General features: G+C 47.3%; 1 protein-coding gene across 3 annotated transcripts in view; it reads left to right on the top strand.

The window, feature by feature from the left end:
• Positions 1 to 24,223, top strand: part of Stat5b (signal transducer and activator of transcription 5B) — a 68,136-nt gene extending 43,913 nt beyond the window's left edge. The window contains exons 3-19 of one of the 3 annotated variants that reach the window (XM_090350890.1): positions 2,571 to 2,727; positions 4,614 to 4,703; positions 5,370 to 5,544; positions 8,404 to 8,534; positions 8,748 to 8,899; positions 9,316 to 9,471; positions 9,846 to 10,025; positions 10,349 to 10,436; positions 10,518 to 10,640; positions 11,757 to 11,849; positions 14,199 to 14,405; positions 16,251 to 16,345; positions 16,934 to 17,064; positions 18,161 to 18,331; positions 22,571 to 22,622; positions 22,908 to 23,012; positions 23,324 to 24,223. In XM_090350890.1, coding sequence (XP_090207016.1) covers positions 2,571 to 2,727; positions 4,614 to 4,703; positions 5,370 to 5,544; positions 8,404 to 8,534; positions 8,748 to 8,899; positions 9,316 to 9,471; positions 9,846 to 10,025; positions 10,349 to 10,436; positions 10,518 to 10,640; positions 11,757 to 11,849; positions 14,199 to 14,405; positions 16,251 to 16,345; positions 16,934 to 17,064; positions 18,161 to 18,331; positions 22,571 to 22,622; positions 22,908 to 23,012; positions 23,324 to 23,450 — 2,233 coding nt within the window. In that variant the 3' untranslated portion in view covers positions 23,451 to 24,223. Of the gene's footprint in view, positions 1 to 2,570; positions 2,728 to 4,613; positions 4,704 to 5,369; positions 5,545 to 8,403; positions 8,535 to 8,747; positions 8,900 to 9,315; positions 9,472 to 9,845; positions 10,026 to 10,348; positions 10,437 to 10,517; positions 10,641 to 11,756; positions 11,850 to 14,198; positions 14,406 to 16,250; positions 16,346 to 16,933; positions 17,065 to 18,160; positions 18,340 to 22,570; positions 22,623 to 22,907; positions 23,013 to 23,323 lie in introns of those variants that run through there. The other 2 variants (XM_090350892.1, XM_090350891.1) reach the window with 2 other exon arrangements.
• Positions 24,224 to 25,777: the final 1,554 nt, after the last annotated feature.

Genomic DNA, 25,777 nt, shown 5'->3' with positions numbered 1-25,777 from the left:
CAGGAGAAGCCAGCCTTGAGGCTGTTGTGTGAAGAGGTCTGCATACCATCATCCTTGAGGATGCTTTGAAATAATTGCAATTGTTCAGTAGCAGATTTTGCTCAGAAACCAGCAAGTGGCCAAAGCAATACAAAGCAATTAAAAAGCAATCCCACCAGGCACTGGTGGCTCACGCCTGTAATCCTAGTTACCCAGGGGCTGAGATCTGAGAATCGAGGTTCAAAGCCAGCCAGGGCAGGAAAGTCTGTGAGGCTCATCTCCAGTTAACCACCAGAAAACTGGAAGTACTGTTGTGGTTTAATGTGGTAGAGTGCTAGTCTTGAGCAAAAGAGCTCAGGGACAGTGCCCAGGCCCTGAGTTCAAGCCCCATGACCAACCCAAATAAAGAAAACAAAATAAGTAAACAAAAATCGCGACTTCATGAAATTAAGTAAAGAAACAACAACATAACAGACATTTAAAATTGAGAACGTTGGGGCCAAGAGTTTGGCCTAGTGGTAGGTGCTTGCTTAACATGCACAAAGACCCAGGTTTGATTCCTTGATACCACATACATAAAGCCGAAAGTGGCGCTGTGGCTCAAGTGGGAGAGCCCTGAGTTCAAGCCCTAGAACTGTCCAAAAAAATTTTTTTTGAGAAGGGCAAGTACACCTTCTTAGTGCTTTTCTGTTCCCTTTTCAGTTTATTGATTTGAACTCTTCAATTTTCTTGTTGAAACTGTCTATGTAATCTTTTTCTTAGACAGGAATTAAATTTCTAAGTTAAGAAGCAGACTTCAGTGAGTTCTACTCAGAGACTGGGACCTCTTAGGAATGAATTCCCCAGACAAGAAACAGACATGTAAAGCAGCTCCTCAGCTCTTCCAGGCCTTTTGTTTAATATATATTTTATTTAATACACAGAACATGCATTCTTTCCTGCCTTCTCCAAGCACAGATTTGTGTATGATGTATTAGTATGTTGATACACCTGTTTGTGTCTGTGATTGAAATTAGTTGCTAACTTCAGAGATTTAGCTAGTCAATCTCTTGTTTGGCTCCAGACCCAGTCAGCAGTAATTGGATGTTATTTCAGTCTGACAGCTGTTTAGTTTCTTTGGCGTGCTAAGTAATTCAGTATTATCCAGTAGCAATGTGTTGCCTAAGTTGTGGGATGAAAGAAAGGAAAAGGGAAGGAAAGATAGGGAAATCGGTGATACCACTGTTACCAGTGGAATGTCTTTAACTTAATAAGGTCTGTAGACTGGTTTCACTTGTTCTCTGGTAAAGTTAACATAGCCTCCAGACCCAGATTGCTAATGAATGCTATAAACGCCTCGCCTATGTCAATAACTCATAGGCACCTTCTGTCTTGATAGTTCATTCTCAGAGCTTAAAGCAGTCACTGTTGCTTCATCCGTCTCTGCTTACAGAGTACTTCTTGTGAGATTAGCAACAAAAACATGCTTGAGGCTGGAAACGACATGTAGAACAGTCTTGACCTGTGCCCCCTTCACACTCTTGAGAAATAACTATAAATGGGAAATTATCAGTGGCCTTATTTCCTTGAGCACTCACAAAGCACTTTCTTTTCCCTTCATTCCTAGGAGAGTTAGCTCCAAGCCAGCAAGAGCAGGAAAGAGAAAAGGGAATGAATGACTTAAAACAAAACAGAAAAGGAAGATATGAAAATATACTGTAGAGGGGCCGGGAGTTTGGCCTAGTGGTTAAAGTGCTTGCCTAGCATGCATGAAGACCCAGGTTCGATTCCTCGGTACCACATACATAGAAAAAAGTCGGAAGTGGTGCTGAGGCTCAAGTGGTAGAGCTCTAGCCTTGAGAAAGTCCAAGGACAGTGCTCAGGCCCTGAGCTCAAGCCCAGGACTGGCAAAAAAAAAAAAAAAAAAAAGAAAAGAAAATATACTGTAGAGTCCAACGGGGGAACTTGAGATTATAAATAATGTAGATATTTTGTGAATGAAACCATGTGCCTTGCTGGGCTTAGCACTCAGGAGGTAGGTGCAGGAACATCTGTGAGTTTGAGACCAGCCTGGGAAACAGGCAGACCATGTCTCAGAAAGAAAACAAGAAATTGCTGTTTCTCAGCACTAATGGCTCATGTCTGTAATACTAATTACTCAGGAGGATGAGATCTGAGGATCACAATTTGAAGTGAACCATGGAAAGGAAAGTCAGTGAGACTCTTATCTCCACCAAAAAGCTGGAAGTGTAGCTGTGGCTCAAGTGGTAAAGTGGTAACCAAAGGAGAGTTGGAGGCATGGCTCAGTTGGTTACAGTGCTAGTGAGTAAAATTGGCAGGTACTGAGTTCGGGTCCCAGTTTCAAGATGTAAAACAACAAAAGAACACCAGCTATCGGGGACAATGCCAGACTCTGCATTCAAGCCCAAGTACCAGAACACATACACACAAGCATTTTTGGACTGGGGATATAGCTTAGTTGTAGGGTACTTGCCTAGCATGCATGAGGCTTGGGTTTGAACAGCAGCACCAAGAGAGAAAGAGATGCAGGCTGCATTTGTATAGGCTCATGTGCATGTATGTGTACAGATTATGTAATTTTTTTCCCCTAGGGACTCAATAGATCTTGATAATCCACAGGAGAACATTAAGGCCACCCAGCTCCTGGAGGGCCTGGTGCAGGAGTTGCAGAAGAAGGCGGAGCACCAGGTGGGGGAAGATGGGTTTTTGCTGAAGATCAAGCTGGGACACTATGCCACACAGCTGCAGGTGGGTGCGAAGGCGGGCCACAGTAATCCTCATCTCTTAGAAGGCTTCTTCCTTCGCTGAGTACTTCCTGTAGAGACTTTCATTCTCTCCTTTAACCCAGCATTGTGGAGTTAGTTATCTGTTGTATATGGAGTTATTTGCACATCACAGGTTCTGGTTGTTTTAGTTTTGCAATAGCAGCTTTTTTTTTTTTTAAACTCTGATTTGAAAATAATTTCAAACTTAGAGAAAGTTGCAGGAATGATACCAAGCATACCAAGCTAGCTGTGATGGTACAGGTTTGTAATTTCAGGCCAACCTGGACTATACATAGCAACACTATGAAACAAAAAGAAAAAAGAAGACACAAATAATTCATGCGTATTCAATCTCATTATTGAGTCTTCTTTTTTTTTTTTTTTTTGTCGGTTGTGGGGCTTGAACTCTGTGCCTTGTTGTGGGCATTGTCTCAAGGCTACTGTCCTACCCCTTGAGCCACAACATCACTCTGGTTTTCTGATGGTTAATTGGAAATAAGAGTCTCAGGGACTTCAATGCCCAGGCTGACTTTGAACCACAATCCTCAGATCGCACCCTCCTTGATAGCTAGGATTACAGGTGAGAGCCACTGTGCCCGGCTTCGTTATTGAGTCTTGGTAATCTGGTTTAATCAGAAACCATTTTGCAATCTTGTTTTGTCTTTGATGTTGACATTTAAAACTCATTCACTTACCGTTTATGTCCTTCCTTCCTTCTTCTTTCTGTACCATCTCTCCCTCCTCTATTTAGAACTTTCTCTTTTTCTTCTTTTTTTTTTTCTGGGAGGGGTGGTCATAGGGCTTGAACTTGGCCTGGGTGCTGTCCCTGAGCTCTTCAGCTCAAGGCCACCGCTCTACCCCTGGGCCTGAGCATTGTCCCTGAGCTCTTCAGCTCAAGGCTACCACACTACCCTTGAGCCAAGCCCCACTACCTATTTTCTAGAGGTAAATTGGAGATAAGAGTCTCAGGTCCTTTTGTGCCCGGGCTGGCTTTGAACCTTGATCCTCAGATCTCAGCCTCCCAAGTAGCTAGGATTACAGGAATTGAGCTACTGCGCCCGTCTTTCTTCATTTTTTAAAACCGTTTTCTGAGGCTTGAACTCAGGGGTTGAACACTGTCCCTAAGCTTCTTTTGCTCAAGGCTAGCACTCTACCACTTGAGCCCACTTCTGGCCTTTTCTGTGTATGTGGTACTGAAGAATTGAACCCAGTGCTTCATGCATGCTACCACTAAGCCACAAACACTACTAAGCCACATTCCCAGCCCTTTGTAAATGTTTCTGTGTTTCCCAGGCTGGCCTCAAACTTCTGGCTTCAAGTAAGCCCTAGCCTGCCAAGCAGCTGGGACTACAGGCATACCCCACCATCCTCAGAGTACAGCTGGGACTACAGGCACACCCCAGTGTTCTCGGTGTACCCCTGTCTTTCAATGGTACCGTGGTCCTCAATTGGAGTATGGGTTGTGCTACCTCTCACATTACACATCCCAGGCAGAATTCTAAATAAGTGACATTGTATCCCCTCAGGGTGTCACATCCAAGTACAGAAGGCCACCAGCCTCTTCTCTTGCTGATAGTGATTTTGGTTGCCCCACCAAAAAAAATTTTTGGTTTCTTGTTTCTCATCTGGGGCAGCCTTTAAAAAACTTATTTATCTCACTTCTAAGAATGTTGCTGCAGACTGGAGGCACATTAAATGCAAGAACTAATTTTACTATAACTGGATTTTTCTACGCCATACTTTCCTGTTCCTGTTGAAGCTACATGCTGGCCATGAATCTTTGCTCCTTAGGTGCTCCCTGTCCGGAGGCAAGGCTGTGCTCTTGGCATGGAGAGCCACAAAGCGAGCTCTACTCTTGCCTTCTTTCAGAACACCTACGACCGCTGCCCCATGGAGCTGGTCCGCTGCATCCGGCACATTCTGTACAATGAACAGAGGCTGGTCCGAGAAGCCAACAATGTGAGTGCCCCGGGTGTGGGGAGAGGATTCTGGAAGCCCTTTCTTACCTTCCTTCTCTCTAGGTCAACCTTGCCAAGGTGACTCGGGGTGCCCAAATGGTATCTCTTCAGAGATTTGCTTTTATTTCAAGCCATTCGGATGTGATGGCGCAGGGGAAGAGATCTTCATGCTCTCTGAGGCAGGTCACTTCAATGGCCGGATCCCCGTGGGCCTTGTGTATGCCTGCCTCATGACTTCAGTCGGCAGCCCTGCGTGCTCATGAGAGGTCAGGCTTCTTCCATGGGAGAAGCAGGTTATTCCCCAGCAAGGTCTTGAGTGAAGACATGGATGGTGTGATTCCTCATGCATCCTCACCATGAGCACAGCAAATGGGCCTGGATCAGGGAACAGATATGGGATGTGGCTCCTCCATGTTGGTACACCTGGTGACACCAGGGACACATTGAGAAAATTGGATCCTGTTGGAATACTCTGGTTCTGAAGTAGAAGTTCTGAATGGTCTCCGGCTTCTCCTCTTTTCCTTTCCTGTCCTGGTTCTCACAAATGGTGTTTAATCACCCCAAAGTTAGCTTTTGGGGATAGGCAGTGGCTTTTTCTGGGCATTAAGTCTGAAGACCCCCTCCCACGCCGTGGCCTTGACTCTCCTCCGGCCCCTCCCCGACTCAGGGCAACTCTCCAGCTGGAAGTCTTGCTGACACCATGTCCCAGAAGCACCTTCAGATCAACCAGACCTTTGAGGAGCTGCGACTGGTCACGCAGGACACAGAGAACCAGCTGAAGAAGCTGCAGCAGACCCAAGAGTACTTCATCATCCAGTACCAGGAGAGCCTGAGGATACAAGGTGGGCTGGGCAATGGGTGAGGGAGCCCTGTGAGTTCTGAGGTTGGGATAGAGGACACTTGGGAGGTTGCTCCTGTCATGGGCATTGAAGACAATGATGGGACAGTACTTCCTTCTGGGGTAGGTGGAAGCTCACAACTTAATTAAACATCATGAGATATAGTATTTGTATACAGTAAGCATTTTATAAATGCAGCCTTACTGCAGTGTTAATTAGAAGATATAAAAATCACATGTTCGATTGGTTGCCAGTGACTCATACCTGTAATCCTAGCTAATCAAGAAGCTGAAGATCTGAGCATCGAGGTTTGCAGCCACCCTGGGCAGATAAATCCAAGGGCCTGTTATTTCCAATTAAACATGAAAAAGCCAACAGCAGAGGTATGGCTTAGGTGGTAGAGTGGTAGCAATGAATGCATGAGCCTCAGACCCTGAGTTCAAGCCCTAGACAGTAGCAGTAAAAATTTAAAAAAAAATTGCCTGTAGCCTGGTGCAAATGGCTGATGCCTATCATCTTAGCCACCCAGAATTCTAAGATCTGAGATGAAGTTCAATGCCAGTCTGGGCAAGAAAGTCCATTCGATTCTTATCTCCAATTTATTTCCAAAAAGGCCAGAGGTAGAGCTGTGGTTCAAGTGATACAGCACTATTTTTGAGCAAAAAAACTCTGACAAGCCAGGTGCTGGTGGCTCACACTTGTAATCAGGAAGCTGAGATCTGAGGTTTGCGGTTCAAAGCCAGCCAGGGCAAGGAAGTCCATGAAACTCTTATCTCCAGGTAACCACTAGAAAATGGGAAGTGGCACTGTGGCTCCAAGTGGTAGAGCACCAACCTTGAACTGAAGAGCTCAGGGAGAGTGCCCAGGCCCAGGTTCAAGCCCTAGGACCAAAAAAAAAAAAAAAAAAAAAAAAGCTCTGACACTGCAGAGGCCCTGAGTTCAAGCCCCAGGACAAATGCAGTCAACAAACAACAACAACAAAAACATTTGCTAGCATGCCCAAGACCCTGGATTTGATTCCCAGCATTGTAAAAATAACAATTTATTTTACAGCTTTTAAAAGAACTAGTATAGAGGCCAAGGGCTTCTGTTTGCTGTGATTGTTGTTTAATGTTCTGTGTAGTTGTTGGAGACATCATCTGTGATAGTGTACACTCATCACCTCAGTCAGTCATTGTAGACAAAGCTCCCAAGCCTCTTGGGACACAGAACAGGACCTTATCATAAGGTTGTTAAGTCCTGCCAGCGCCCCCTATTGATTCTATAGAAGGTTGTCAGTTTGAGTGTTGCATTTGCACTCTCCTTGCTCATATGCTTATGTCAGAATTTCAAAGGAGCCCTGGTTCACCAACCTCCCTAGAGCCACGTACATGCATAGTGCTTGTCTTCCAAGAGTCTGTGTGAGCTACATCACAGAGCTAAATCAACAGTATTTATTGACATTTGGTCTTCCCAGATGAGAAATATTTGAGAAGGAACTGTATCTTCTTTCTCTGTACCCTGAGGCGTAGCACAGTGATTGACACGAAGAAAATATTGAGTCAGTATTGACAGGATGGTCTTAGCATCTTCCACCTGAAGATGACAGCCTCTTCTGCACCGGGAACAGGAGATTTCAGCATTGAGGATGACAGTTTATGATCTTGGACTTGAATTTCTGTTGCCTGTGTGGGGTTGGGTTTGGATTCTGGTTGGAGTTTGCACACAACACGTGTGTGCTGTCTGGTTGTCTCCTTTATCCAACTCACAATTACAAACACAGCCCAGGGCTGGGGATGTGGCCCAGTGGTAGAGCATTTGCCTGGCACGCACAGAATCATGGTCCAACCCAGCACTGAAAACAAACCAAACAAAACACAAGCTATGGATCTGTTTGCACAAGGGCAGGGCAAGCTCCACCAGTAGTGACCACCGGCTGGCTTGGCCTCCTTCCCAGATGGCCTGCAAATGGCCAGGAGAGACCTAAGAGGGTCATTTGCGGGAAGGCTGGGCTCAGGTAGTGGGATGGCCACTCCCTCCCTGAGGGGGGAGGAGGGCAGCACGGCAGAGGGGACTGTCCTCCTTCTCTGCCGTGTTCCGAGTCTGACAAGGCTCCAGCCACTCACAGACCTGGGGGCTACATTGCTGAGCCCCAGTTCTGGGCTTCTCCTGGCTGCCCAGCCTTGCTGTCATCCATGGCTGGGGCAGGGACTGGGGTCAGTGTGACAGGGTACCCAGTGGCCAGCCAAGGACTCCAAAGCTAGACATGGCAGAGCTCCCGGGGTCTTGAGGCGCTGGGTGCTTGAGTGGCGTGGGGAGGAGGGATGGTCCCAGCACTCAGGACGCTGTTTGTGGTGGGGAGGAGAGGGAATTACAAGCAGGAGGGTAGACAGGTGGATTTCTAAGCTGGGTTTAGATGCCCAGGTGTCCTCGCCTTACTCTTTGTGCCTGTGGGCTGGTGTGGAGGGAAGCTGCCTCCCTGTGCCCGGCCTAGGGGAAATCTCCCTGTGTTGTGCATCCAGGGGTCCTGGGACACTGTCTCTGCTCTCTGTCTCCTGTTCCTCTTCTGCTCAGCCAAGCTTGTGGTGTCCAGCACCGTCCAGTCCCCAGCAGGACTGTGGTCCCCAGGAGAGCTGCTGTGTCCACAGATGCCTCTCAGCTTGGTGTGCCCACTGCCCAGAGGGCAGCAGGGACAGTGGCAGAGCCCAAGGCTGCTGTCTCGGGAGCCCCTTCATCTTTGGGCTCTGGCTGCTGGGAGGCCCAGCTTGCCCCAGATGGGTGACTGACCCTTTGGGTGACTCCAGAACAGCCAGGTGCACCTCCTCAGGGCTCTCTGCTGGGCGCTGGGAGATGATGGCGGTGGGTGTCCTGTCCCTCCTCCAGCTCAGTTTGCCCAGCTGGCCCAGCTGAACCCTCAGGAGCGCCTGAGCCGGGAGACAGCGCTGCAGCAGAAGCAGGTGTCGCTGGAGGCCTGGCTGCAGCGCGAGGCGCAGACCCTGCAGCAGTACCGCGTGGTGAGTGGGTCCTGTGGCCCTGGGCTTCCACGAGGAGTCCTTGCAGTCCTTGGGGACCAGGGGGGGAAGGGAGCAGGACCCTGGAGAGCAGGAGGCCTGCCTGGGTTTCCCAGGGGGCTGGTGAGGCAGAGCCAGCACAGAGAGCAAGCGGCCTCCAGGGCCTGGCTGCCAGGCGAGGCCTGCGGGGCCAGCTGAGCCACTGTCCCCTTGCAGGAGCTGGCTGAGAAGCACCAGAAGACCCTGCAGCTGCTGAGGAAGCAGCAGACGGTCATCCTGGACGATGAGCTGATTCAGTGGAAGCGGCGGCAGCAGCTGGCTGGGAACGGGGGCCCCCCCGAGGGCAGCCTGGACGTGCTGCAGTCCTGGTAAGGCCAGGGGAGGTGCCAGGTGGGCAGAAGGTAGGGTGCCAGCTGCCTCTTCGGCCTCCTTAGCCTCAGGCCTCTGCTGTCCCTGACAGTGCATGGCACAGGTGCCCTGCCTCCTGAAAGACCTTGGTCCCCTGTCCAGCTGAGTCACCTCCCCGTGAAGAATGAGTGCCATCTTGGGAGTGGGGAGAGCTCGTGTGGGCAGTGACTCTGGCTTGTTTTACAAAACCAGGGCTGCTGCCTCCGTGCAGGTCTAACTCTAGAAGGCAGAACTCTGCTTCCCAGCAGCTCACAGGAGAATGGTGACAGGAGCACGCCTTCCAGGCCGGGCCTGGCGTCCAGGCTGGAGCTGTGTGATGGCCCAGCCTGGAGGAGAAGTCGTCATGGACCCGCTGTGGGCCTTGGGTGTGTTGCAGGTGTGAGAAGTTGGCTGAGATCATCTGGCAGAACCGGCAGCAGATCCGCAGGGCCGAGCACCTCTGCCAGCAGCTGCCCATCCCCGGGCCCGTAGAGGAGATGCTGGCCGAGGTCAACGCCACCATCACAGACATCATCTCAGCCCTGGTGACCAGGTGACTGCTGCCTCTCTGCCAGGCCTGGCGGGCAGGCTAGAGCCACGGGAGGCCCGGGTGCTGTGCACAGGAGCCTCCCTCAGTCCTGCCTTCTCCCCGCCCCCACCCTGGGTGTCCCTCCTTCTCTGGCTGCTTGGGGCTGCCCTTGCCCAGAGTCTGTTGGAAACCGTGGGAGATGGCGTGGAACTCAGTCTCCCCTCCTGCCCTGTGGTCTGACCCTCGGGAGCCTCCCTGGGAACAGACACAGCTCCTGCTGAGGCCAGTGGGAAGCTCCTCCCTCCCCTTCCCTCCCCTCCCCTCCCCTCCCTGTGGCTCCTGACCCTTTCCCTGAGCCAGCCCCTGGTCATCTGCATGGCCACCTGTGTCCCCTGCAGCACGTTCATCATTGAGAAGCAACCCCCTCAGGTCCTGAAGACCCAGACCAAGTTCGCAGCCACCGTGCGCCTGCTGGTGGGCGGGAAGCTGAACGTGCACATGAACCCGCCCCAGGTGAAGGCCACCATCATCAGTGAGCAGCAGGCCAAGTCCCTGCTCAAGAACGAGAACACGCGCAAGTGAGTGTGCCACAGTTCATCTCTCTTGGGGACTGTCCTTTTCCCCAGTGACCTGGGAGTCATTCTGCTTCCTCTGTCAGTTCCTGTTCTTTCTTCTGGCTTCTTCTACATCAGGTAGTATGCAGAAGGGCTGCAGTTATAAGGACAGTCCAGGGATAGATTCAAGAAAATGACTTGGTGCTTCGTTTATACTGCATTAGCCTTACCTTGGAAGGAGCCACATTTTTCGCAGCCTTCTTTATTTTCCCCTGCTCCTAATGTTTTGTGCCCCCCGTGTCATATGACTGGCATGGGTTTGCAGCTGGTTTCTCCTTGGCTTGCAGCGATTACAGTGGTGAGATCTTGAACAACTGCTGCGTCATGGAATACCACCAGGCAACGGGCACCCTCAGTGCCCACTTCAGAAACATGGTGAGGACGGGAGAGGAGGAAGAGTAAGTTCTCCCTCTGTGTTGGAGGGCTTCACCTTCTCATGCTCCTTCTCCTCTGCAGTCCTTGAAACGCATTAAGAGATCTGACCGCCGTGGGGCAGAGTCAGTGACAGAAGAAAAGTTCACAATCCTGTTCGAATCACAGTTCAGTGTTGGCGGAAATGAGCTTGTTTTTCAAGTCAAGGTAAAGCCCTCTCAGAGCCTGTGTATCTGTGTGCAGTTTTGTGTGTCTTAGTGTTTGTGTGTCTCCATTTGTTGTCACACAAGATGTGTTATGATCACATACCGTCTTTTTTTTTTTTTTTTTTTGGTGGGTCATGAGGCTTGAACTCCTCTTGGGTGCTGAGCTCTTCAGCTCAAGGCTACCATACTACCCTTGAGCTAAGCCCCACTTCCTGTTTTCTAGAGGTTAATTGGAGATAAGAGTCTCAGTTCCTTTTGTGTCCTGGCTGGCTTTAAACCTTGATCCTCAGATCTCAGCCTTCTGAGCAACTAGGATTATAGGTGTGAGCCTCCGGGCCCAGCATCTTTTGTTTAAAATTCTTGCTAAACAGAAAGTGGGGTACCTCTTTGTCCTGAGAGCTGTTACACCTATATTGTCTTAAGACATAAGCAAACAATAGCAAACTGAAATAGCTAGAGAGCTAGGGGGAAAAGTGATTCATGGGAAACATCCTTCACCATAACATTGAGAAAAAAGTTATATTTGTGTTTTTTAACATTTCTTCCTTTAACATTTCTTTTTCTTTTTCTTTTTTTTATTGTTGTTGTTAGTCCGTCATTGGGCTTGAACTCTGGGCCTGGGTGCTGTCCCTGAGCTCTTCAGCCCAAGAGTAGCACTCTACCACTTTGAGCCACAGCACCACTCCCAGTTTTCTGGTGGTTAATTGGAGATAAGAGTCTCATGGACTTTTGTACCCAGGCTGGTTTTGAACTGCGATCTTCAGATCGCAGCCTCCTGAGTAGCTAGGATTACAGGTGTGAGCTCCTGGCACCCAGCCTTTGCTATTCTTTCTACGTCCCTTAGTTTCTCCTCCCTTTTACTTTTTTGTGCCTTTGAGAAACTTACTCAATTGGTAGAGTACCTGCTTAGCAAGTGCAATAGCACCGTAAAATAAAGTGATAATAATGATGATAAAATACCAAAGATTTCTAAGTATATGCCAGAGTGAAATGTCTCGTGATCCCTAGAGCTGTTCGCATTGTACGTCTGAGGGTGCCTCTTACCAAAACGTGACTGGAAGTGTTCTGATTATCTGGATGAGGCTGTGGGTGCTCAGTCCTTCCGTGTGTCTTTTAGACCCTGTCACTCCCGGTGGTGGTGATTGTTCATGGAAGCCAGGACAACAATGCCACAGCTACCGTCCTCTGGGACAATGCTTTTGCAGAGCCTGTAAGTGGATTCCTTGGGTCTTGGGTGTCAAGAGCTTGGTACTGTTCTCATAAATCTTCTCCAGGTATTACTCCCCTTTGTGTAACTCTGGTGAGACTCCTTAGTTTGCTTCTAGAGGTTATTCTAGCTGAGAAGTCAGTTTGTATCATCTTCCTCCCAGTAGAATGAATATGACATCCACTGTCCTTCCCAATGTTCACATTCTGTGATTGACCCCAGGTCTTTCATGAACATTGAGATGCTTTGCCTAAAGGAACAGACAGAAATTTTATAGGCTCAATGCCCCCAAACACTACCTGAATACCACTAGAATGCTGCTCAGTGAGCATTTTCAAAACCCTTCCGAAGTCATAGCTCAGTCGGTTGCATGTTTCCAATAGTAACATCAAGCCTGACAATCAGGCCATAACAATACAGGATTATGGATACTATCCCACTGTCCTCCTTTGAGGAAAAACTTTATTACAAAGGGAAGATTCCTATGAGACTGTACCATGCTTGGGCTGCAGACCCTGAGTTTTGACCTTTAATACAGATATCTCCCTTCATCATGTCCTGATAAGCCTCCTGGGTCAGATTACCAATGCCTCTCTGATCTTCTTCCCATTGCCCACAGATCCCTGTTTAACCTTGACCTGTCCTGCAATGCGTAATTACTAAAGGATTGTGTTTAAATAATAAGCGTTGTTCTCATGTTCAGTTACATGAGTAGATAGGCTATTTTCAAACAAATACATTCCTGTGGGAAATTGTACCTGTGTGTAACTGATGTAAATTCCTTGCAATATTGTTTTTTCATAGTTCAAGACCAGAAATTGTTATATAGATGTCCGTTTCTGGGACTCTGGCAAAGTATATTATTGTTCTTCCCTGCTGTAAATGATTTGGCAGCCATAAAAGAAAATTATGGATTTAAAAAATATTTTTTTATTGTAAAGTTTGAACTCAGGGCCTCAGTGCTGTCTGTGAACTTCTTTGTGCTCAAAGTTAATGCTCTACCACTTGAGCTATAGCACCACTTCCAGTTTTTGTGTAGTTAATTAGAGATCAGAGTCTTACAGGGACCTTTCCACTCAGACTGGCTTCAAACCATAATCCTCATATCTCAGGCTCCTGAATAGCTAAAATTACAGGTGTGAGCTGATTACAAGTGTAAGCCACCAGTACATGGCTAAAAAAGTTTTAATTGACACAATAATTATACCTCCTTATGGGATACTATGTGTTTTGATACAAGGGTACCTTGTGTTATGGTCAAATTGGGTTATTAACATCTGTTGCCCCAAACATTTATCATTCCTTTGTGGTGAGAGAACTGAAAAATCATCTCTTCTAACTAATACACACTACAGTACTGTTAGCTACAGATACTCTGCTGTGCAATAGAACCCCAGATTTTCTTCTATCTTAATTGTACCTTTATACATCAACTAACTGCTACATGGAATGAAAAGCAATTTATTGAAGGTTCTTATTCTTTCATTTTCTTTTTTTTTTTAATTCTTTTCATTTTTTTCTATATTCTAAGCTTTGTGCAGCACTCCACCACTAGGCCAAACTCCTAGCCCTTGTTTTCTTTTATTTATTCTTTTTGGGTGCTAGTACTAATGCTTGAAGTCAGGGTCTGGCCTTTGCCCCTCAGCTGTTTTGCTCAAGGCTACCATTCCACCACTTGAGCCACAGCTCTACTTCTGGATTGTTGATGGTTAACTAGAGAGAAGCATCTCAGGTACTTTTCTGCCTGGGTTGGAGAGCCTCAGATTTCAGCCTCCTCAATAGCTAGGATTACAAGTAAGCATGAGCCATTGGTGCCTGGCCTAAAGTTCATATTCAAAACTATTTCTCAATAAAGATGCCAACCTGAAATTTCCATTCTTGCATGCCAAGTTGCTTCCCTTAGTGCTAGAGTTCTTGGCAGAAGGTGTCAAGGGCAGATACGCATTTGAACACATACATGCACACATGGGCAAATGTATCCATATATGCACATTATCTTTATACCTAGAAAACCAATCTTTTCCATTTCTAAATTTTCCTGAGTGTGTAGCATAAGATCTGGACCTAGGTGAGGGTGGTTTTGTTTTGATGGTGTTAGAACCTAGAGTTGGACTGCAGGGTGGACAGGTCATTAATAAAACACACCTTCCATGAGGCTGCCTTCCAGCTGTAAGGGAAGAAGGCACCTCCCACAAAGGCTTACACTGAGAAGTCTGAGTATTCTCTGGCTTAGCACCACCAGTGTTTGTAACTACTTCCAGCCACCATTGGTTTTTTTTTTTCTTTTATGGCTTACAGAAATGAATCCATGCAGCTGTTTTCTCATACATTTCTGGCTTCCCTCCCTCTCAGGGCAGGGTGCCATTTGCTGTGCCTGACAAAGTGCTGTGGCCACAGCTGTGCGAGGCGCTCAACATGAAATTCAAGGCCGAAGTGCAGAGCAACCGGGGCCTGACCAAAGAGAACCTCGTGTTCCTGGCACAGAAACTGTTCAACAGCAGCAGCACCCACCTGGAGGACTACAGCAGCATGGCCGTGTCCTGGTCCCAGTTCAACAGGGTGAGTAAGCAGCTGCCAGCTGCCAGTAAGACAGTCCTTCCCAAACATTCACCCTAGAGCCTCCCTGCCCTGGGCCCCTGCTCTTCATATGTCTAGTAAAATAAACTCAAAGTACGAGAAGCTTCTGAGCCGGGTACTGATAGCTCACAGCTGAAATCCTTGCTGTGTGGGAGGCTGAGATCTGAGGATCAAAGCCAGCTCAAGAGTGAGACTCTTCTTTCTAATTAATCACCAAAAATGTGGGGAGTGTAGCTGTGGTTCTAGTGATAGAGTGCTAGCATTAAGCAAAAAAAACTGCCAGGGACAGTGATAGGCCTTGAGTTCGAGCCCCAGGACCAGCAAAGGGGATGTGGGGTGGGAGGAGAAGCTTCTAAATAAACAACTTGAAAATTACCAGGTCTTGGGGCTGGGAATGTGCTCTAGTGATAGAGTGCTTGCCTAGCATGCATGAAGCTCTGGGTTCGATTCCTCAGTACCACATACACAGAAAAAGCTAAGTGGAGCTGTGACTCAAAGTGCTAGAGCACTAGCCTTTAGAAAGTTTAAGTCCCAAGCCCTGAGTTCAAGCCCCAGACCAGACAAAAAAAGAAGGGAGGGAGGGAGGGAGGGAGGGAGGGAGGGAGGGAAGGAAGGAAGGAAGGAACGAAGGAAGGAAGGAACGAAGGAAGGAAGGAAGGAAGGAAGGAAGGAAGGAAGGAAGGAAGGAAGGGAGGGAGGGAAGGAAGGAAGGAAGGAAAGAAGGAAGGAAATTACCAGGTCTTGTGTAGAAAGTCCTTTCTTTTCATATTTTAAAGAAGCCAAGCTTTATGCAAAGTTTATGAATTTTCAAAGGAAAGGAAAGCATGAATATAGCTCATGAAAAATAAAGCTTTAGGATGATGAGAATTCCAGGACGTTGTCCCGTCCACTTTCTGTCTAATGTTCACAGATGTGTAAACCTAGGCTGGGCTCCAGTGAGATTCTCTATCTACAGAATAGGATCAACTTCAGATGTCAGATCTTGTTTTTTGTTTTTTGTTTTTTTTTTTCTTCTACCCCTGTCCTTGGCATTTCCAGTCTTTCTGTATGGTTTGGATTAACAAGTTGGTCAGTGGCCTTGCTGATGGTGGAAGGGCTGCAGTGGGTAAGCAGGAGAGCTCAGGGTTTGTCTTTGCCATTGCAGCAAATTCCCTGCCTTCCAATACAACCAGGTAACTGCATTTGGCAGACAACTTGGGAACATCTGTGTGATGTCACCATCTCTGTTACCTCACGGCATAATTTAATCCCACTCAGATCTATCAGCCAATGGAGCATCTTGTGAAGATGCAGAGGTTGTGATTCAGTGGGTCTGAGATGAGCCAGGAGAATATGCATTTCTCAGAATCTCCCTGCTGATACTAATGCTGCTGGTTTCAGGCCACACATTGAAAACAAGCAGGACTGGTCAGCCTGAGGTCTTCTAGGGACTGGCCTGTTCCCTGGCTTCCTTTTTTTTTTTTTTTTTTTTTTTGTCAGTCCTAGGCTTGAGCTCAGAGCCTAAGCTCTGTCCTTGGACTCTCTCAAGACTAGAGCTCTACCACTTGAGCCTCAAGACCACCTCTGGCTTTTTTTTCTATGTATGTGGCACCGAGGAATGGAACCTGGGTCTTTGTGCATGCTAGGCAAACACTCCACCATTAGGCCAAACTCCTGGCCCCAAGGCTTCCTTCTTTTCCTCTGAAATCTGTCTGTTGTAGGACTATTTGTTAGGGTTGTAGGGATATTTGTTTTCCATTTCATTTTTTCCATTTAAAGTACATGCAGGCAATAGTCCAACTGTCACTCTTTTTTTTGTGTGTGTTCATTTTGTACCTCTCCCACCAGGAGAATTTGCCAGGACGGAATTATACTTTTTGGCAGTGGTTTGACGGGGTGATGGAAGTGTTAAAAAAGCATCTCAAGCCTCATTGGAATGATGGGTGAGAATCATCTTTTTGGGTCTCTCTCTCTCTCTCTCTCTCTCTCTCTCTCTCTCTCTCTCTCTCTCTCTCTCTCTCTGTCTCTCTCTCTCTCTCTCTCTCTCCCTCTCCCTCTCCCTCCCTCTCCCTCTCCCTCTCCCTCTCTCTCTCTCTCTCTCTTTCTTTCTCAAGTTGGAGGTTTCTGTTGCCCAGGCTGGTCTCAAACTCTTGGACTCAAGTAATGCTCCTGCCTCAGTCTCCTGAGTTGCTGGCACTACCCGGCACACTGGCAAGAATCCTATTTTTTTTTTGTGAGTCATGGGGCTTGAACTCAGCCTAGGTGCTGTCCTTGAGCTCTTCAGCTCAAGGCTACCGCCCTTTCCTTGAGCCAAGCCCCACTTCCCATTTTCTATATGTCAACTGGAGATAAGAGTCTCAATTCCTTTTGTACTCAGGCTGGCTTTGAACCTTGATCCTCAGATCTCAGCCTCCTGAGTAGCTAGGATTATAGGCATGAGCCACCATGCCTGGCTAGAATCCTAATTTTTGAAAGCAATCATAGCGTATAAAGGTCTCCCTTCTGGCATTAACCTCACCCTCTGCTTCTAGGGCTATCTTGGGGTTTGTGAACAAACAACAGGCCCATGACCTCCTCATTAACAAGCCAGATGGAACCTTTCTGCTGAGATTCAGTGACTCAGAAATCGGTGGTATCACCATAGCTTGGAAGTTTGACTCCCGTGAGTGTCTCCTTCTTCTCTAAGACACAGCTTGGTTTTCTGGCCAAAGTTAGCTGCCTTTGTTACAAAATTATTTTAACAATGTATTGAATTTTATTATTTGGTGAGGCCATTACTAATTAAAGGAAATACAAACCGTTATCACCATGACACCACTGTTCATAAATGGGTGCCTGCGAACAGTCTTATTATGGGAAACACAATTACTAATTTTGGGAAATACAAAAGTATAACCCACGTAATACTGCCTCCTGCAAAATCTTAGCCACTTCCCTTTTGAAATGTTTTCCTCATTATTGCCCAACCTCAAGCTTATTTTAGTGCAGAATTACTTTGATGATTTGGCATCCTGAGAATAATAAGATATTCCATTAGTCACTCCCCTTTCCTGGTTAATATAAGGTATAGCTTCTGGGGCCAGGAACATAGCCTAGTGGTGGAGTACTTGCCTAGCATGCATGAAACCCTGGGTTCAATTCCTTGGTACTACATACTCAGAAAAAGCCAGAAGTGGCTCAAGTGGCAGAACACTAGCCTTGAGCAAAAAATTTCCAAGGACAGTGCCCAGACCCTGAGTTTAAGCCCCAGGACTGGAAAAGAAAGAAAGAGAGCGAAAGCAAGAGCGAGAAAGAAAGGTATAGCTTCTGACCATCGCCACACAAGAATGCAGGTTCTTTCCTCCAGCCTCCGTAATGAGATAGAGTAGCTTGCTCATTTGTTTTTTGTGTCTTGAGGATCTTAATAGTTTTTTTATAGCTCTTACTGCTTTCTCTGGCCTTGAGCATGTGTTCTAGGTCTCTTAAATACCTTTGTACAAAGAAGTGGGGATTGGGGCCAATGAGCACTGTTTCTTCTAGGGAAGGACAGAGTGCTGCTTGACCTTTTACTGACTTGAGATCATTGTATCTCTAGAGCTTATTTATCCATGGCTTTTTAAAAGTACATTACCTGCAGCCTGTGGTTGGTTATTTTAAAATAGGCATTTGTGTTGGAACAATTTCAATGGAGAGCTTAAATTTGTAGTATTATTTGGGGGTCATGGTCCCCATGTTCAGAAATCATGATTAGAATGTGATTGTTCTGTTTACTGATCTAGAGGAGAGGATGTTTTGGAATCTGATGCCTTTTACCACCAGAGACTTCTCCATCCGGTCACTGGCCGACCGCCTGGGGGACTTGGATTACCTTATATACGTGTTTCCTGATCGGCCAAAAGATGAAGTGTACTCCAAATATTACACACCAGTTCCATGCGAGCCTGCCACTGGTAACAATGTTCGCATTCTGATTTCATTTTGTCGTGACGTGTGTGTGTGTGTGTGTGTGTGTGTGTGTGTGTGTGTTTTGCAGGAAGCCCACACAATTAGCATTCAGTCACCGCTATTTGAGCATTATCCAAGGCAGATGTAAACCCCATGCCATATTCATAGCACACAGAAAACAACAGTCACTAATGCCAAATACCAAGTCACACAGAACAAATTGCTTTTAACACAAGCTTAGGTTAAACAGTATTTTTCTAATTTTGTTTTTCAAAACAGAGATGGGATTGAGGGGCATGGGTCAAGTGGTAGAGCTGCCTGCCTGGCAAGCACCAATTCCTGAGTTCAGATCCCAGTACTGGCAACAGGCAAACAACAACAAAAGACAGAGATGCTTGAATTGTTTTCTGAGTCCAGAAGCATTCCATGCTTACTGTAAAAATTTCAGGAGACACAGAAAGGCGTAAGAGAGAGAAACAAGAGCTGGGTGCTAGTGGCTCACACTTGTAATCCTTGTATTAAGGTACCTTGAGATCTGAGGATCATGGTTTGAAGCCAGCCTAGGCAGGAAAGTTCATGAAACTCAAAACTCCAGTGAACCAGCAAAAAGCCAAAAGTGGAGCAATAACTCAAGTGGTAGAGTACTAGCCTTAAGCACAAAAGCTCAGAGACAGTGCCCAGGCCCCAGGACTAGCATGAGGGAAGGGGGAGGGGAAAGGGAAGGAGAGTACAGATAGCATATGACTGTCACCTATAGGCAGGATGGCGATAAATCTTCCAACAACTCTAAGTTGCGGTCTGTAGGGATGAAGAAGTGATGGGATGGGGGATGGTTGGGTGTTATTTTCTTAGTAGTCCAGTGAAGTTTCTGGGGAAGTGAAATTTGAATCAATGGAACACAGTGTAGAAGCTAGAAAGAACACATGCGAGGCTTGAAGACAAGTTCAGCTCTGGTGGAACATGAACTCAGTGTCTCTGGAAATGCTCATGGGAGCCAGGAAGCTGAAGCCAGGGCACCTCAGCTGTGGAAGCCAGGAGACTGGAGCCGGGTACCTTAACTACGGAGGCCAGGATGTAAGATTTGGGTCAACCCATTTGTAATCCTATATCCTGATTTCCCACACACTCTACACACACTTAAAAATAAATCCTATAGAGAGGCATAACAATCAATAATCTAACAATCTTCTAACACCATTAATAAGTGATTGCACATGATTGCATTATATAACAATTCCAGGTTGTAGTCTGTGTTAATTAAGATGTTTATGATTTAATGTGTTTGCTTTTTTTTTTCTTTTAGTGATGGTTAAAGTAATGTTGAAACTTATCTAGTTCAATGACTACCTAAAGATAAATTCCTAGGGTCCAAAAGTTTAGCCTAGTAGTAGAGTGCTTGCCTAACATGCACGAAGACCCGGGTTCGATTCCTCGGTACCACATACATAGAAAAAAGCTGGAAGTGGTGCTGAGGCTCAAGTGGTAGAGCTCTAGCCTTGAGAAAGTCCAGGGACAGGGCTCAGGCCCTGAGCTCAAGCCCAGGATTGGCAAAAAAAAAAAAAAAGATAAATTCCTAAAGCAGAATTGCTGTTAAAGGATGATATTTTTTAAGCTTTCGGAGCTGTGTTTCAGTAAGCAGAATGCATTTTCACTCCACACATGTCTGTCTGGCATCTGCTTCTCCATCCTCCTACCAGCCATTGGCTCCAGACATCATTTCATGCCTGCTCATCTGATTGATAGAATAATGGCTTCTTATGGGCCATATATTCCTCTTTTTTTTTTTTTTTTTTTTTTTTTTGCTGGTCATGGGACTTGAACTCTGGGCCTGGCACTGTCCCTGAACGTTTCAGCTCGAGGCTACTACCCTACTCCTGGAGCCACAGCACCACTTCCGGTTTTTTTTCTGGTGGTTAATTAGAGATTAGTGTCCCATGGACTTTTGTGCGTGGGCTAGCTTTGAACCAGGATCCTCAGATCTCAGCCTCCTAGGTAGCTAGGATTACAAGCATGAGCCACTGGCGCCTGGCTGCCTTACATGTCTTTGATTCTAGATAAACGCAAACATCATTCCATAGGATGATAATAATAAATGAGGTAATAAAATAATAATAGCAGCTGATCTTTGTTAAATGTTTGTGGTGTGCCAGGAACTTTTCTTGTAGTATGTGGTTCCATCCTCAGCACAGCTGTGGAAAATAAAAACAAGTATTTTACAGATAAGAGAACAGAGAGGTAAAATAATTTACCTAAGATGACATAGCTAAAAAAGTAGCCAAAATAGAATGTGATTTTAGTAGACTCTAGAACATAAGTACATACATACATGTTTTTAATCATTTAAAAAATATTTATTTATGCCAGTACTGGGGCTTGAACTGAGGGCCTAATCCTCATACTTGGCTTTTTCACTCAAGCTTGGCACTCTTCCACATGAGCCACATCTCTTCCTTCAGCTTTTTTCCCCCTCTGGAACCATGATTCTCAGATCTCAGCCTCCTGAGTTGCCAAGTGCCACCAATACCTAGTCAGAACCTATATTTTTAAACACCATATCATTGGCTACTTGTATTTTTTTCTGTGAAGTTTATATTCAACTTTCTTGCCTGGTTTTCTTTTGAAGCTTCTTTTAATATAGACATTGTATAATCCTTTATTGAACATAACAAATATGTTCTCTGTGGTATTTCTGAAGTGCAAAGACTAGTAATTTCTATAGAAACCCATTCTAAAAATGTTTTTTTCCTTTGTATTGGAGACGGAATTAGCTTTGTGCTCATGGGAGAGTGCTCCGCCACTTGAGCCACACCCTTTGAGCCCCTACTTCTGCCTTCCCAGTAGCTAGGACTGCCAGCCTGTACCACCACACCCAGCTTTACAACTTCTTTTTGTTTTTTTGTTTGCCAGTCCTGGGCTTGAACTCAGGGTCTGAGTGCCATCCTTGGATTTTTCTCAAGGCTAGAGCTCTACCACTTGAGCCTCAGCACCACTTCCGGCTTTTTCTGTTTATGTGGTACCAAAGAATGGAACCCAGGTCTTTGTGCATGGTAGGCAAGCACTCTACCACTAGGCCAAACGCCTGGCCCCTGCAGCTTCTTTTTGTTACTACAGATAATCTGGACTTTAAGCTTTAATTTCGTATAGCCTCTCTCTCTCTCTCTCTCTCTCTCTCTCTCTCTCTCTCTCTCTCTCTCTCTCTCCCTCCCTCCCTCCCTCCCTCCCTCTCCCTCTCCCTCTCCCTCTCCCTCTCCCTCTCCCTCTCCCTCTCCCCCTCCCTCCCTCCATCTCCCCCTCCCCTCTCTGTCTCTCGCTCTCTTTGTCTCTCCTCCCCCCTCTGTCTGTCTGTCTGTCTGTCTGTCTGTCTGTCTGTCTCTCTCTCTCTCTCTCTCTCTCTCTCTCTCTCTCTCTCTCGCTCTCTTTCTCTCTCCTCCCCCCTCTGTCTGTCTGTCTGTCTGTCTGTCTGTCTGTCTGTCTGTCTGTCTCTCTCTCTCTCTCTCTTCTGGTCCTAGGGTTTGAACTCATGGCCTAGGTGCTGTCCCTGAGGCTATTTGTACTCAGGCTAGCATTCTACAACTTGAGCACAGTGCCACTTGTGGCTTTTTCTAAATAGTTTTATTCGAGGTAAGCATGTCACAGACTTTCCTTCCCAAGCTACCTTCAACTGCAGTCCTCAGATCTCAGCTTCCTGAGTAGCTAGGATTATAGGTGTGAGCCACCCACCAGTACTTGGCTCTATATTTTCTTTTTATGACTGTATGCAGTTAACAGTTAACTTAGGTTGTTATTTTCTGTGAGTTGAAGGATTTTTTTTAATATCCTGGCCAATCTGCATGATACCTAGATTGGCCAAACTAATGGAAGTAGGTAATATTTATGTCATGTCCTAAGATAAAATTAGGTGGCAGTGTCTTGTCCAGAGAATAGTGTATGATTCTTAGCCGGGCACGGTGGCTCACACCTGTAATCCTAGCTACTCAGGAGGCTAAGATGTGAGGATCAAGGTTCAAAGCCAGCCCCGGCACAAAAGGACCTGAGACTCTTATCTCCAATTAACCTCTAGGAAACAGGAAGTGGGGCTTGTCCTTGAGCTGAAAAGCTCAGGGACAGCACCCAGGATGAGTTTAAGCCCCATGACCCACAAAAAAAAAAAATGAAAGAAAGAAAGAAAAGGATTCAGAGATTCAGAGATTCCATCTTATTCTAACTGAGGATGTTGGCTCTCACCACGGTTCTCGCCTTGGCAGCTAAAGCAGTTGATGGATACGTGAAGCCACAGATCAAGCAAGTGGTACCTGAGTAAGTGTTGCCCACTCCGGGTCTCCTGCTCCTCCTCCTTCCCCTCTTCTCTGTCCCCCAACACCCAACATGGCCACCCTCCCTGTTGAGCCCAGCCTCCCTGGGCCCCTGGGAGCCTGGTGAGACTTTGGGGGTAGGGAGGGAGCTGGGCTTGGTCCTATTTGGTCACGCAGGGCCCGTGACTAGAGCCAGATCTTCAGGGCTCAGTGGGACACCTTGTCTTTCTACCCCTGCAAGTGATGCCCCAGATCGGGGCCACTGGCCTCATTCTGTTCCCTTGCACAGGTTTGTGAACGCGTCTGCAGATCCCGGGGCCGGGGCCACCTACATGGACCAGGCGCCCTCCCCAGCGGTGTGCCCCCAGACTCATTACAACATGTACCCGCAGAAGTAGGTCGTGTTCTTGGGGGGGGTCCATGGAGAGGCACTGGGAGCCTGGCCTCAGCTGGTCTCTGGGGGCAGGAGGGGGGCAAAAGGAATGAAAGGTTCTTGGGGTTCGAGACCACTCAGGGAGACCCAGGCCCTGGCCTGTGGGAGGCAGAGATTCAACCAGAGAAACGGACAAATGGCATGTGCTCTCCTCTAGGGCCTCGGGCCTCAGGCCCAGGCAGCCCAAGCCACTTTCCCGATAGGCTGTAGGGCTACAGGTGGTCTTGGCACCCTTTGCCCCTCCCCTCCATCGCTTGCTTTTCCCTCCCAAGTCCTGACTCGGTTCTTGACACCGATGGGGACTTCGACCTGGAAGACACCATGGACGTGGCCCGCCGTGTGGAGGAGCTTCTCGGCCGGCCCGTGGACAGCCAGTGGATCCCTCATGCCCAGTCGTGACCCGCCCGGCCTCTGTACCCTCCGCTTCTTCATCCTCACCCGAGGAATTTACTCTTGTGGATGTTTTAATTCCATGAATCGCTTCTCTTTGGAAACAATATTCATAATGTGAAGTGTTAATACTAGTTGTGACTTTAGTGTTTCTGTGCATGGTGGCACCAGTGAAGAAGAGTGAGTGTGAGTGTGCGTGTGAGCTTGTGCATTGTGGTGTTTCCACTCCTGGCTATATCCGGAGTCTGGATACCACTCCAGGGCCTCACCCAGACAGAGGCTGTGCTTGTTTGTGCCTCGTGCCAAAGGCAGTTAGTTCTATGAACGCTGGAACTTGGCCATGTGTCTTAAGGGTGGCTGAACTTTGACATGCATGGCTATTGGAGTAAAAGAAGAACAAAGGGAGGAAGAGACACCACTGGGGAGTCAGCCTCACTCCACCAGGCAGTCTGCACAGGCTGTCATTATCTCTGCTGGTCTTCTGAAATGTGGGTGACTGCCTTGGACCGAGCTAGTCCTCCCACAACCCCCCTCTGCAGCCCTAGTGTGTATATGGGTATCTGTGTGTGTGTATGTCTATGTGTGTATGCATGTACATGCGCGCACACACATATGCACAGAGGGATGGGAAAAGAAACATTGAGATCTTTGGGGCAAGGGAAGCTACAGGTTTTTGGATGGATGGGTGATAGCTTTTTCCCCATCACTTGACCCATCCTAATAGTCTCTCCATTCTCTCCTTCCTTCTTCTCTCTCTCCCTCCCTCTCTCCCTCTCTCCCTCTCTCTCCCTCTCTCCCTCTCGTTGACAATCAGTTATGTGTGTACACCTGTGCAGACACATTTGGCAAAGTAGAGAGCAGGGCGGTGGATCATGAGAGCACAGTGTGATGCCCCTGTGTTTTGGCCAGAGGCATGGCGCACCAGCTCAGCTCTCAGGTGCTGAGTGTGGCCCTGTTGCCCAGTCAGCTTCCCTTCTGTGCTGCCCATCCGTCCTCTGTGCCCTGGAGGCCGGATCTAGGCTTTCCAAAGACTTATTGTACTTAGCCAACGGCTTTCTAAAAATGTTGAGTGAAGGTTTTGTTCCTAAATTGAGTCTTTTTGTTTTGTTCTGTTTTGTTTTCCCCTTTGCACCTGAATTTGACATGGAATTTCTTCCTACGTTGGGTCCTAGGCTGTGTGTACCCAGGTCACTTCTTTCCCCTTCCATGTCTCGAGGAGGTGGTGAAGTATGGCCTGCACGTGCAGGGGCGGGCTGGCTCAGCAGGCCTCCAGTGCATCAGCCAGCTCTGGGTGTTGGGCGTGGGTGAATGGAGAATTGTGGTCATCAGGTTTGCTGGGAAATTGGGTAAGCCAGAGAAACAAAAAAGCCTTGACATGATTTTGTTCCACCATTTCCTGTGTAGCATTTCGCCAGAAGAAAGGAGGGGCTGCAGCCAGCAGGTGGGAAAGGGGAGAGCAGAGAGCTTATGAAGGTTAAGGCCCATGCGGCCCCTCTCCAGAGTTAGGGCAGGGCCACCCCCAGGAAAGGATGGCCCTAAAACTTATTTTTATACATGTGAGTAAATAAACATATTTTTTTTACAAAAAAATGCATAACTTCTGAATTTATCAGTGTTTTGCTGTTAAAGGGAAAATACTCCTCTGTAGTAAATTATTTATTGGAAGATGACTTTTTAAAAGCTGCTGTTTGTCTTGGCTTCGTTTCATACACTGATTTATTTTTCTATGCCCGGCAGTATACTGTCTGCCTCAGGAACACAACGATCCCCTCCCCCGATTCTGGTGTGGGTTGGGGAGGCCTAGACCCTTGCCTTTTCCTCCTCTCCCCTGAAGATTTGATCCAGAGTCCCACTGTAAGCATGGGAGGAAAAGTGGAAACAAAAGCCTGTCGACTGGGAGAGCCCAGGCTTGGTGTCCCTCCTGACACCTAGGCACCTGTCTCTTGATCCCAGGCTATTCTAGCAAAGGGCCTGTAGCTGGACACACTTTCAGATGGATGATGGGCACAGATCCAGGGCCTACGGAGGAGCAGAGTAGCCTGGGCAGTCACAGCTGCTCAGTGCTCACTCCGTTGCTGTTGTGAGGTTAGGGAGGAAGGGTACCAGAGAGTTTGGCTTCCATACAAGTTGTCTGAGCTGCCCTCAGTTTTCTCCTAGAGATGGAAGTTTGGGACTGAAAGGTTCTCTAGCTCTCTGATCTTCTTTCTGTTTTCTCTTTTTTCTCTGAGTCCATCTCTACCCTGGCCCCCTCCCTCGCCTCTTGCCCACCTGCCCTTAGCTCCTAGCTACACACAGCTCCAGGTGATATGTTCAGGGCTTTTGGGGGGAGGGGAGGA

Source organism: Megascapheus bottae, chromosome 17 (assembly GCF_031878675.1).
Source record: "Megascapheus bottae isolate mThoBot1 chromosome 17, mThoBot2.hap1, whole genome shotgun sequence".
Classification (NCBI taxonomy): domain Eukaryota; kingdom Metazoa; phylum Chordata; class Mammalia; order Rodentia; family Geomyidae; genus Megascapheus; species Megascapheus bottae.
Note: the sequence above shows the minus strand (reverse complement) of the source record. Positions and strands in the feature narration are given on the sequence as shown.